The 13,553-nt window shown below is 42.7% G+C and overlaps 1 protein-coding gene across 2 annotated transcripts in view; it reads left to right on the forward strand.

The window, feature by feature from the left end:
- Nucleotides 1-12,220, forward strand: part of tbc1d20 (TBC1 domain family, member 20) — a 33,555-nt gene extending 21,335 nt beyond the window's left edge. For both annotated transcript variants that reach the window (XM_055652261.1, XM_055652260.1), the window contains one exon: nucleotides 8,483-12,220. In XM_055652261.1, the coding sequence (XP_055508236.1) occupies nucleotides 8,483-8,738 (256 nt within the window). In that variant the 3' untranslated portion in view covers nucleotides 8,739-12,220. The remainder of the gene's footprint in view (nucleotides 1-8,482) is intronic.
- Nucleotides 12,221-13,553: the final 1,333 nt, after the last annotated feature.

The following is a 13,553-nucleotide window of genomic DNA, read 5'->3' on the forward strand; positions in this document are numbered from 1 at the left end:
GCCGGGGAACGAGAGGGAGGGGAGAAAGAGAGAGAGAGAGAAAGAAAAAAAGGGAGGGATGGAGGCAAAGAGAGACAGGGGGAGGGAATGTAGAAAGGGGATGAAGGGAAGGAGAAAGGAAGCGTGAGGAAAAAGAGGGAGGAGGGAGGAAAGAGGGAGGGGAGGAAAGAGAAGGAGGGAGGGGGAGGATTGAGGGGGGAGAAGGAAAGGTGTGTGGGGGAGGTGTTGAGGTGGTGTCTCCCTTTGTGGTGTGTCTCCCTGTGTGTGTGTGTCTCTCCCTGTGTGTGTGGTATGTGTGCATGTCTGTGTGTGCGTGCATGTCTGTGTGTCTCCCTGTGTGTGTGTGCGCACGTCTGTGTGTCTCCATGTGTGTGTGCGTGTGTCTCCCTGTGTGTGTGTGTCTGTGTGTGTCTGCGTTTGTGTCTGTGTGTGTGTGTGTGTGTCTCTGTGTGTGTGTGTGTGTGTCCCTGTGTGTGTGTGTGTCTCCCTGTGTGTGTGTGTGTCTCCCTGTGTGTGTGTGTGTCTCCCTGTGTGTGTGTGTGTCTCCCTGTGTGTGTGTGTGTCTCCCTGTGTGTGTGTGTCTCCCTGTGTGTGTGTGCCTCCCTGTGTGTGTGCCTCCCTGTGTGTGTGTCTCCCTGTGTGTATGTGTCTCCCTGTGCCTCTGTTGTCACATCCTGGCCTTAGACAGGGCTGCCAACTCTCACGCTTTGAGTGTGAGAGTCACGCATTTCAGCCAATTCTCACGCTGATGACAGAATTCTCATGCTGTCTTCAGTCCCTGCACAGTTTGTCTTTCTGCGCTATATCACAACGATCTGTGCGGTCTGTGGAAGCGCGTTAGTTGGCGGCTGTGAGTGACGTCGCATATCTTCTCTTCTCTTCTTTCTTGGAAAGAACAACATGAAGCAGCCGGAGATAAAACTAACCAGGTGAATCGGTTGTAAAACATGGGGAGGACCACAATGAGGCCAAACATCTAGGACAGGGTTCGGCAACCTACGGCACATGGGCCGTAACCCAACACCCTGAACACCCTCCTCCCATCCTCCACCACCCCCTCCCCCCTCGCAACGCTCCCTCGCAATTTCTCACTCTCAACTCTCACCCAATGTTGACAGCCCTGTTATGCTGGGGAAAGTTGTTGGAAGCATGTGGGTAAATGCTATTTTGAAGGTATTCAAAATTATAAAGTTTTTTAGGACATAATTTAAGCTAGCAGGTGAATCAATAATCAGCAGGGATAGACTTAAATTAGTTAATTAAAGAACAATGTGGAAGATAGGAATTTATTTCCTTTGCTAATTATTACACCCTGGAATCCACGGGTTGACTGCATGTTGCAAATTGATTCAGTAATAACTTTCAAATGGAAAATTGATGAATGTTTAGAACATTTTGCAGGGCAATAGGGAAAAGGCAGGGAAGCGGACTAATTGAATAACCTTTTCAAACAACTGGCACAAGCATGGTGCTCCAAATGGCCCGTGTAGAGCCATGATTGCGTGATTCAATTGATATTACTTTTCTCAATCAATTGAAGTCAAATGGCCTACTTGTGGCTTATATGTTTTTCACTGTGACTTCTTCCTGAAGTGTTGAATGTCCCCGCTCTCACAGAAGCCAGTGTTCAGCTAATTCAATTCATTCCATGTGGTATGCAGAAACTGCTGGGTGCAGTACAATGATAGTCCTGGCAATAGCAACCTCTCAGCTGTAGTCTGAAAGGCTTGTGCTTAGGAAGTACTTGTGTCTTTAGCCAAGCTGTTCGAGTACTGTCACCTATCTGACAATATAGCAATTTATTAGACATGACTATCCCTCATTAGATAAGATATTCCAGGATTTGATTCTACTGGTTATGAAAGAGCTAGTTTATTTTCATGTCAAGAAGGTATGGAGTGGCCACAATGACGGCAGCAACTTGTGAAGCACTCATTACCATCTTTAGTGGAAACAAGCCCTTCGGCCCACCGAATCCATGCCGAGTAGTGATTACCAGTACGCTAGTTCTATCCTACATCCTAGAGACAATTCACAGAGGCCAATTAACGTACAAACCTGCACATCTTTGGGATGTGGGAATGTACTGGAATACTTGGTCACAGGGAGAACATGCAAATTCTGTTCAGCCGACACCCGTAGTCAGGATCAAACTCGGGTCTCTGGTGCTGTAAGTAGAAACTCTACCACTGCGAAACTGTGGCATAAATAGACTAATCTCCCCGAGCGTAAATTTACACACAGCCTTTTCCCAAGGTGGAGATGTTCAACAGTAGTGGGCATAACTATAAAATGAGACGGTTTAATGGAGATGCGTGGGGCTATTTATTTTTACAGTAGGGGCTTGAAACACATTGCCCGGGGTAGTGGTGGAGACATGATCTGATAGTGACCTGTAAGAGCCTTTTTGATGGGCATGTGGAAGTGTAGGCAATAGAAGGATATGGATTATGTATGGGCAGATGAGATCAGTTAAACTTGGCATCATGTTAGGCACAGATGTTGTAGGCCAAAGAGCCTAACTTATGGATGGACATTAAATTCATGGTCAGGAATGACTAACTGCAAATAACCAAGGGAGTGTTTAAGTGAAGAAAAGTAATGCAAGGTTGTACAGTTGGGCTGGTAGCCTTGGAGTAAGAAATTGATGTATTAGATTTGAGGAGTTTCAGCTGAATCCAACCAAATAAAGGGCTATTGAGTTAGAAGGACAGTTCATTGGACACTGAGACTTAACCATTCATTAATGTTGGGATCTAGCCAGATTCTGTTCTTCAACAACCCATCCATTCAGAAAAAGGTTTATTACTGAATTCCATTTAGAACAGTTGGTGGCTTTGTTCTTGCTGTCTTACTATCAAAAATGTTTTGATAGTAAGATAGACATACTCAAATAATTTGATAGACATACTCAAATAATTTCCTAGTTCCTGTGTTTTACTATGCTTTACTACTAGTACCTAAGAATTTGTTCTACAATTGCTAGTGTACGGGATTGTTACCAATTTAATATAACTAACCAGATGAAGGTAGAAGCTCTAAGGAACATCCTGCCAAATTAAGACATGGCCAGCTGTAGAATTGCCTTTAATAGATATTTGAAGGAACCTGCATTTTGTGATTGAAGAAGACATTTGAAAGTCATGCTGCCGGGTGTAAAGGCACCTGTTCAAGATTAGAAATTTTTTAATGGGCCAGCAGAACTGTGTAAGTAGAATTGCAGAAATTCCAAATGTGTTACATAAGAAGATAAATAACATGGGATGAAGGTGTTTGAAGTTAAGAAGGGTAGCCTGTGTGAGAGGACACATGGTGCAAGTTAGATTCTGATATAATGCTCGCCTTTCTTCATAGGGGAACAGAATACATTTTAATTAAGGAGGAATTTAAAAGCTGGATATGATGTAAGAGGAATTTTTAAAGTGCTTGGTCATCTTCAAATTTTAATAATTGAGCGCATCTGGATAAAATGTATCCCAGGTCATTGACAAGTGAAGGTTCTGACCATTATTTCATGATCCTCACTCTTTGTTGGCATGATGCTGGTGGACTGGAGCATTGCTAATGTGGTACCATTATTTCAGAAAGTAAAAGGCAATAGACAGAGGAAACTTAACCAATCCTTGGCAAATTATGAAAAGAAATTGACGCAGAGCATAAACCATAATTTAAATAATTGGAGATTTAATTAAGTGCAGTCAGAATGCGGATTTATTAAGTAGAATTAATGTGGTCTGTATTGATTTTAACGTGGCTTTTAACAGGGCCAGCCTGATATAAGCTCATGGATTCCAAGGAAATGTGGCAAGTTGGATCCAAAATTGGCTCAGACATGTGCCACAAAGATTAATGTCATAGAAACTGGAAGATTACTTTTTGCTGTTCAGTAGGATGCTGTGCCAGTGATATGTCATTGATTTGCATACAAGCGCGAGGAATGTGAAATGGGCAGTGTTTACGATAATAAGTGGCTCGTGGTGTGCAGCAGAAAGCTGTGGACATCAGGACGCTGCCAAGGGGCTGGCCACGTAGGCAAGATCAGGCAAATAGGATGTAATCCGGAGAAGTATTACTTATAAGGGGGACAAACCAGAGAAGGGACAAGCAATGGGTTACTGTGGCACATGATTAAGAAGACTGTCTTAGTACGTCTTGCTCAAGATTTTAGAATACAAGACCAGGAAGATAATACTTAAATTGAATAAAATATTTTTCAGCCGTGCAGCTCTGCTCAATTTAATGCAGCAAGGTTATCATGGCACAAGGATGGCAGAGAATTTTTAATAGGACATTGCCACAGAAGGAAAACATTAGCTATGAGTAGAAATTATCTAGGCTCAGGTCAGATTCTTTCCAAGTAATCTGTTTCATCCAGATGCATAAAATTAGGAGATGGTAGGAAGGACTTGTTTCCTTTAAGAGAGGCTAATAACTTGACCCTTTTTTAATTAAGATAATTGCAAAAGGATTAGGGGGAAGTTGAGGGAGTTTCTTTTTGAGAATGGTGGGTGAGCTTGCGTGGTACCGTATCAGTGAACAATGAGCCAAGAGTAGGGGAATAACCTGCACGATGCAAAGGGCCTTCGTGGCTCCTTTGTCACAAATTTCTGAGTTTACAAAATGACCAGATATGGTAAGGGAAGTGAATAGAATCAGTATTTTGCAAGTATGCAATAAAATGGGTTACACAGCATAGGCACAAGAGATTGCAAATGCCATTTTAAAAAAAAAAAAAAAAATGCTTGAGGAACTCAGCGGGTCAGAGGGACAGGTGCAACCGTGCTGGCGCGGAGACGATCAAGAACAGACGCGGACAGCGTCTGCCAAGAACGATGACAAGCTTGGTGGCTGAAGTGACAGCCAAGAATGAGGATGGGCTTGGACGATGACTGCTGAGAACGAGGGACAAGGACAGGTCCGGCTGGGCAACATGGTGGCGCAGCAGTAGAGTTGCTGCCTTACAGCGCTTACAGCGCCGGAGACCCGACTACGGGTGCTGTCTGTTTGTACGTTCTCTCCATGACCGCATGGGCTGTCTCCAAGATCTTCGGTTTCCTCCCACACTCCAAAGACGTGCAGGTCTGTAGGTTAATTGGCTAGGTGTATGTGTAAATTGTCTCTAGTGTGGGTAGGATAGTGTTAATATGTGGGGATCGCTGGTCGGCGCAGACTCGGTGGACCGAAGAGCCTGTTTCCACGCTGTATCGGTAAACTAAACGAAAGGTCCAACAACAACAATAAAGGCTCGTCCGCTGCTGAAACGAAGACCCAACGGCCACATGCTGGGGAAACTCCGAGGCTGAAGACCGGAGAGTCGAGGAGGGAGCCGCTGTCTGTGACGGACGCAAGGAGTTTGGCTAGTAGTAGAGGGATCTGGGTATTGCCACCAATGCCTTCAGGGTCGGACACAGGCGGTCGGCAGAGGAGGGGGACATCGGGTCGAGCTTACCTGGATCAGGGCGTTCCAGGACTTCCAACACGTGGACAGGACTTTGCACTTTGGACTGTTTGTGTTTCTAGGTTTTTTCTTTTTTAAACAATGACAAAATTGTGGCGACTATGCATTTGTGGTTGTGCAAAAGAATTTCACTACTGTGTATACCTGCCAATAAAGAACCATTGAACCATTTGGCATTAGTCAAGGCAAATGGATAGTTGAAGCCTTGAGCTGAACCCTACATCGGGCCTAACAGTGTTTTTCATTTTAAGTTTTCTTGTAACTGCATGAGGTTGCAGAGAATAGCATAATCTTTAAGCTTTACTTAACTGATTTATGCTGATTGTCTTCAGTAACTTAATATAGCAACGATAAAAAGCAATGCTGCAATATTTTAAAGACATAAATGGGATACTATTTCTACCCCTGACCTTGTGCCCTTGCTGAATAGATGCCAAATACAAGGTGCTAGGAATGTTGGTGTGCTGCCATTTACGAATTGATCAGGAAACTGTCATGTGCTAAAGGAAAATGTGTAGACTCCCTTGGGTTACTGTATTGTATTATTTATGCAAGGGAAAGAAAGGACCTGTATTTATGAAGCAACTTTCACCGAAGTACAGATTTACAGCCAGTGGAGTAGTTTGTCGTGATGTCTGTGTTACAAAGTAACATGGCAGCCAATTTGCACAGCAGGATCCCACAAGTACCAGGGAAATAAATAAGTATCAAGTTTGTTTTCAGTTTAAATATACAGCACAGAAATGCCGCTCCACCAAGTCAACCCAAACCATCGTTCGCCCTATTCACACCCATTGATTCACACTAGTTCTATATTATCCCACTTTCACATCCACTCCTTACACACCAGGGCCAATTTACAGAGGCCATTTGAGCTACAAACCCACTCGTCTTTGGGATGTGGTAGAAACCCGGAACACCCAGAAGAAACCTATGCGGTTACAGGGAGAACTTGCAAACTCCTTGCAGACAGCACCCAAGGCCTGGATCATACCCGGGTCCCTGGCGCTCTGAGGCAGCAGGTTTACAATAGGTCATAGCATCGGGAGATGCTGATGCTTTACAAACACAAGAAATATTAAAATTTGAGGCTTTTTGAGAGATCACAGGAGCCTGAGTGTATATCAATAAACTGCAGATGCTGTTTAACCAATCAGCATTGTGTTACTAATCACTTCAATGTCTTGATCAGCTGGCTATCTGCAGGTTATAACAAGTATCTATCAGCAGTGGCGGACTGGCCAGGGTGTCAGCTTGCCCGATGGCAAGTGGACCCCTGATGAAGTGAGAGCAAGTGATGGCAAGTGGGCCCCTGTTAAATGATAGCATTGTAGTTGTGGGTGGGCCCCCCTTGTCTCCTGGCAACCAATATTTTTGGACCCAGTCCGCCACTGTCTATCAGTATTGTTGATTGCCAGTGCTACCATAAACTGTAAGGCATTTGCAGTTTCCTGGCCATTCTGAGGCAAGAGCTTTGTCAGATTTGCTGCTGTACAGTGAAAAGCTTTTTGCTGCTTGCTAACCAGTCAGCGGAAAGAATATGTGTAGGAAGGAACTACAGATGTTGGTTTAAACCGTAGACAGACACAAAAACTCAGCGGGTCTGACAGCATCTCTGGAGAAAAGGATTAGGTGATGTTTTGGGTCGAGACCCTTCTTCAACCTGAAACATCTCCTATTCCGTTTCTCCAGAGATGGTGTTCGACCCACTGAGTTACTCCAGCTTTTTGTTTCTATTAGTGGAAAGACTGTACATGATTACGATCAAGCAGTCCACAGAATACAGATACTTAAATCAAAGGGTCTCCAGGGCTGCCAACTCCCTCCCTCCCTCCCCCCCCCCCCCCCCCCCCCCCCCCCCCCCCCCCCCCCCCCCCCTGGTCACTACGCTACCTTAGCAGCCCTGGGTCTCCAATGAGGTAGATAGTAGCTCAGGACCACTCCCTACGGTGATAGGATGATTCAGTTGCCTGCTAATTCCCATTCTAGGATGGGAATGTTATACAGTGTGGAGGATGGGATCTGATCAGTTTGCAGTACTTCAATGCTTGAAGAAGTTCATGGTCTAAGGGAGTCAATTATTTTGGTGTTTCTGGCTAGGTAGTATTTTTGTAGCTGTAGCCAAGGACCAGGACTACAAACCATTAGTGCTCAACCAGTAGAAAAATACCATCAGATTACTGAGGCAATTGTTCGTGCCATTTTGGAGCAGTTTCTAATTTAATCATGGCATTACATTGCCTAAGTATTACTGCAGTAAATTGAGTTATTCTTTCCGAAGAGCGTTGTATTCCCCTTGCCATATTTTGTTTTATTTTTCCCGTTTCGGTGTATCCCTGTGTATGCTATTGATTTCTGTAAATGTAACAAATTGGGCGCTGAATATGTAAAAAGAACAGACACGTGAACAATTTGCATGCTGAAATGCTTGTAAGAATAGTTATTTTACAGAATAACAAAGAAATAGCTGCCGGATTCAAATAAGACAAGTTATTTAACTAATGGCAGTCTTGATGAATTCTGAAAAATTAGAATGATTTTTGAGTTTAATTATTTTTAAGGGAGTTCTATTGCCCTGGTCCCATTGTGATATGCAAGGTAGCATACCTGCATATGAAGCATGAAATGCATTTTACAAAACGTACAGATTTAAGATCTCTATGAATTTCCTTTTATCCTTGTTTTCTCTTCTTCCCTGTGGGCATTAGCTAGTTTTCAAGAATGTTATTTGTTTTCAAAAGCTTCACGTGCTTTATGGCCACGTGAGTTTTGGTGAATGTTGGTTGCTTGCTTCTCATTAGTGTATGTGAAATACGCCCAGCTATTTCTAGCATTAGCTTTGAAGAGCAACAAAGATCAGGAGGCCTTGTTGCACCTGTCTGCCCCCTCCCCCCCCCCCCCCCCGGATAAATTTTTAACAAGAGTTATTTGTTACATTGACTTTGTCTTCTTATTGAATAGGTTGACTTTTATGCTGCATGGGTTTTTGTATAATTAAGGATTTGTTCCTGTCTACTTCCACAGCACTGCCGCTTCGACCTTCAAAGACTTTGAACTGGTGTCGGCTCAGCAACATCCCGATACGGTGCTTCGAAGGCGATTTAAAGACCAAGTGCAGCCAGCACCCACAACGAGTACTATTGTGGCAATAACGAGGACCAGGAGGTTGATAAAGCTGGCAGTGATGGGCCTGACTGTAGCACTGGGGGCAGCAGCTTATGCAGTGGTCAACAGTGCATTGGAATGGGCACCAAAATTTGAACTGCAACTATTTCCATGAAAGGGAAAAGTGTTCTTAGCCACTTTACAAAGCCCCAATCATGTACTGGGTAAGGGGCGTGATTTGTAGTTGTCATTGCCTTTTAGTTACGAGTGCATCACTAAAGACTGGAGTGTCTTATTCCATGTATTCATTTATGCATAGGACTAGATTGAACACTGATTTTATATTTTGACTGCCATTTTGTGCAAGAATTGTACCAATGTTAACATAGCAATATATTGCAGAATATCAATTTTGCTCTCAAAATCTTGGGCTATGACGTTGAAAATATATTGCCTCAATGTGGTTATCTCATTTCATTCTAACATGGCACATTGCTAATCTTATTTAAGTTATTGAGGGAAGGAGGCAATTGTGGGGCAATGGATGTGAGATGATATTCCAGGGAGCAAATTATTGAGTTAATTACTGAATTAATATCTGTTCCATAAACTAAAATGTAGAGCATTTGGAAAACCATATGGTAAAACAGAGAAAGGATTGCATTGATTATGCGCAAAAATTAAATAATTTCGGCAGCATGCATCACCCAGATGACAAGAAGTCTTGCATCTTTAACGCTTGTGAAGCTGTTCCACTTGTTACACAATTACATGTAGAGACAGCAAGTAGAACATTAGTTTAGAAGCTCTGTTTGTACCATAAGATTAGAGGAGAGCAGGCCTAGTGCCATCTCAGAAAGTTGTTAAATTATGCCTTGTTGTATGATCATTCCCCTGGCAAGAGCAGCTTCTAGTCGTATTATGTAGAGCTGAACATGGCAGATTTTGATTTCAGATTTCTGCAGTTTGAAAATCTCTTGTCAGGTTGGCAGCGGAGGGCATTTGGCTTGCGCTTTCTGCTGCGCTGTTTCCAATGGGAAAACAGGTTAGGCCGAGTTGCAAAATGATAGACACAAAATGCTAGAGTAACTCAGTGGGTCAGGCAGCATCTTGGGAGAAAATGGATAGGCGACGTTTCCGGGCGGGACCTTTCCTCAGTCTGAAGAAGAGTCGTGACCTGAAAGGTCACCTATCCATGTTCTTCAGAGATGCTGCGTGACCCGCTAAGTTACTCCAACATTTTGTATCTATCTTTGGTATAAATCAGCTTCTGCAGCTTAGTTTTATTGCATTTTGGCTGTGCTACAATCTATTCCTTGATTAGCCTACCATCATGGACTGTCTGCAATCATGGATAAAGAATGATCACTTTAGTCATAATTAACTTGACTACACTCCACAGCATGTGTCAACACCTTGAAGAAAGGGGGAATAAATGGGTAGTTGGAGATAAAATGCATGTCTTTTAGTGGTAGATTACTGGCCAGATGGCCAGCCCAGTTCTTCACTTGGCCTTTCCATGTGGGTAGCACTAGTGTTAAATTGGTGCAGCGGAGATACTGTGCAGAGTTCTAGACTTTGGTTCTATGACCACGCCATTACACAAGGAGGATGAACATGACATGCCAGTGATCTGCTGGAGCCCCATTATCTCAGGGTAGTTATACATTCTCTCAATTTTCTCATTCAACTATTCAATTCTCATTCAATCCTCCAAATTGTCCTGCTTTTTTAGCAATGCTTATCTGCACCACTGACTAGATACCTCAACTGCGATCTGCAGGATGTTTTTTTTATTCTGCTATCTAGAACATGCCGGTATCACAAACCAAACAATCATTTTAAATAAAGGCAAAAACAAACAGGCTAATCCATCACTTTAATACCACTTATATCACTGTTGGTTTAATTTTATCTTTGTAAATATACAGCAGAACATTAAATCTAAAATGTTGTTAGTGGAATCTGTTCAACAATTGTGACAGAGGCATGTAGGCTACAAGTCAACTGTTTAATTAATGCACTTCAATTACAAGCAGCTAATATATTTTAACTGTAGCATATTGCAGCCTTAATATTGGTGACAGTAGGCACACTAATCTCACTGGAAGTGTTTGTGACGTCTCCCTAGCCCTTATGAGACTATATTGCTTGAGAATTTGGTATGAAAGAATTATGTTCATGACATATTGTTGGCTTTGAAATGCGACATACAAATCTTTAAACCTTTTCATTTTGCCATTACAAGATTTCGCTAATTTTGGGAAGGTACCCAATGTGATTAACATGTGGAATTAATGATGTTTAAAAAAGCTATTACTCTCATTATGATTTTATTTCCTGTTTACTTCTCATTCTTATTGTCACTTTTTGTCGGGCTTGAATTCTGACCTTGGTGTTTCCTTATCTACATTACAACCTGCTGCTTTCTTGAGGTGCTAGTCTTCTCCTTTGTGGGTGGAAAGAACCTTTTTATTTTTCTCTCCTGGAGTATAGGTTCCATTGGCAAAACCTGTGTAGCTGGGACATGTTGGCCGGTGTGGGCAAGTTGTGCCGAAGGGCCTGTTTCCAAGCTGTCACTATGACTCGAATGTGTTTGTTTCCCATCCCTGTGTTCCTGGAGAAGGTGGTGGTGAGCTATTGTCATGAGCTGCTCCGAGACTGCTGCAGATGTCTACAACAGACCATCTTGGACAGCGTTCCTCAACCGGGGTTCCCCGAAACACCAGCATGGTTTTAAACATAGAGACATATAGGACTGCAGATTTTTTTTTACAAAGATAGACACAAAATGCTGAAGTAATTCAGCGGGTCAGGCAGCATCTGTTCTGACCCGAAACTTCACCTACCCATTTTCTCCAAAGATACTGTCCGACCCGCTGAATTACTCCAGCACTTTGTACCTTTTTGTGTATTAACCTGCATCTGCAGTTCCTGGTTTCTGCATTGTTACGTAACCTGCCAGATCTCTGACGAACAGAGCAAGCTCAAATGTTGTATCTTGCTACACTGTAACTGTTTCATACATTGTTATCTAATCATCTGTAGAATTATTTCTACTTCTGCCAACATCTGTTTTACTATGTCTATTTGTTCCTTCAGATTTCATCCTTCACTGAAGTTGGCTTCATGGGGCAGGGCTTTGTGACTATTTAAGGAACTGCAAATGCAGATTTACAAAAGAAAATGACAAAGTGCTGGAGTAACTCAGTAGGTCAAGCAGCATCTCTGGAGAACATGGATAGGTGACGTTTCGGGTGTCCCCATAGATTCTGCCTGACCTGCTGAGTTATTCCAGCACTTTGTGTCTTTTTATGGTTAGAAACATCATATTATTATCAGATCTGTTCATCAGACCCTGCTCTTGCATTCCCCTCATTACAACAGTGACTCTTCATTGATTGGAAAGGGCTTTGGGCATTCCAAAAAGGTGCTATTGTCTGTATTTCTTAATTCAACAAAGCGTTACCAACCACTAATGCAGAATTACTTTGCAGTAGAAATGTTGAGTACAAAGAAGAAGCCATTAGCTGAGCAGGTGTCCCCCTCTCCCGTTGGTCAATCTGCCATGAAACCGGATGCAACGGTTTATGATATTAGCTCCTTGGTAATGTTTAATAAGGAACTAAGTCTAATAAAGCTTTCCTTTTGAGATCAGTTTGTGAATTGTGAATTGTTTATGCATTTGGTGGAAAACCATTTTCATATGGCTTGAATTCTCCACCGAAACTTGCAGATCTTTGTAATATGACTACACCTTATCTTTGCAGTCAGGTATGGATTTTACTTGGATCTGTCAGTCAAATTCAAGCATTAAAATTTGGTTTGTAAATTGCTTCCCAGTTAGGTACTTTGTTTGGAATTAACTAAATTGAACCTTGGATAATTTGCCTTTTGTTCATACTAAATACTGTTTGTCCGTGTACAGTGAGTGACTAACTTCTGGCGCAGAGGGTTCATTGAGTGCTGCTATATAAATTACTGGCCAGGTCTTGACTAGAGCAACAGAGAAGGCACTGCAGTTAGTGACTGCAACAAGGGAGAAGGAGCATTTGTTGTCCATTGGGAAGAAAAACTTGCCAGAGCCTAATCAAGAAGAGTTGATTACCAGTAGTCAGGATACGAACGGTTACGTGGAGAAGGTCGAAGAATGGGGTCAAGAGAGTATGATAGATGAGCCATGATTGAATGGTGGACTATGGTGCACCACTGTCTCCCAGGGGAGAGAAAGAGACACCATGTTAGCTCATAGAAGGAATAGAAGGCCATAGTTTTAAGGTTTTTGGCTCACGCTCTCAACAGATGCTGCGTTTTTTGATATTATTGGACGAGAGTAAATGTACTACCTGTATATCCATAGGCTTACCTTATCTGCTGAAAAAGTGTAAGTCTTTATAGCTGTGATGGGTAATCGAGGGCTGGGAGAGTAAAGGAGCTGAGTTAGTATTGGTAGCATTTTAGTCAAGTTGCACTACAGACAGAAAGGTGCACACAGAAATCTGCACTTGGCTGATTTAGTTGTTTTAACACTGATATGCTTGCTTCATGTGCAGAATTTGGCCATGTGGCCCATCAAGTCTACTCCGCCATTTAATCATGGGTGGTCTATCTTTCCTTCTCGATCCCAATCTCCTGCCTTCTCCCCATAACCCCTGACACCCATTCTAATCAAAAATCTGTCACTCTCTGACTTAAAAATATTCATTGACTTGGCCTCAACAACCTTTTCTGTAGCTCTGACTAATGAAATTCCTCATCTTTCTAAAGGTGCACACTTTTATTCCAAGTCTATGGCCTCTGGTCCTAGAATCTCCCCCTAGTGGAAATATCCTCTCCATATTTACTCATGGCTTTCACTATTCGGTAAGTTTCAATGAGATTTCTCCCCCTCATCCTTCTAACTCCAGCAAATACAGGCCCAGTGCTGTCAAACACTCCTATGTTAACCCAATCTTTCCTGGGATCATTCTCGTAAACTTTTGCATCCTCT

The sequence above is a fragment of the Leucoraja erinacea genome, chromosome 21 (genome assembly GCF_028641065.1).
Source record: "Leucoraja erinacea ecotype New England chromosome 21, Leri_hhj_1, whole genome shotgun sequence".
Taxonomy (NCBI): Eukaryota; Metazoa; Chordata; class Chondrichthyes; order Rajiformes; family Rajidae; genus Leucoraja; species Leucoraja erinaceus.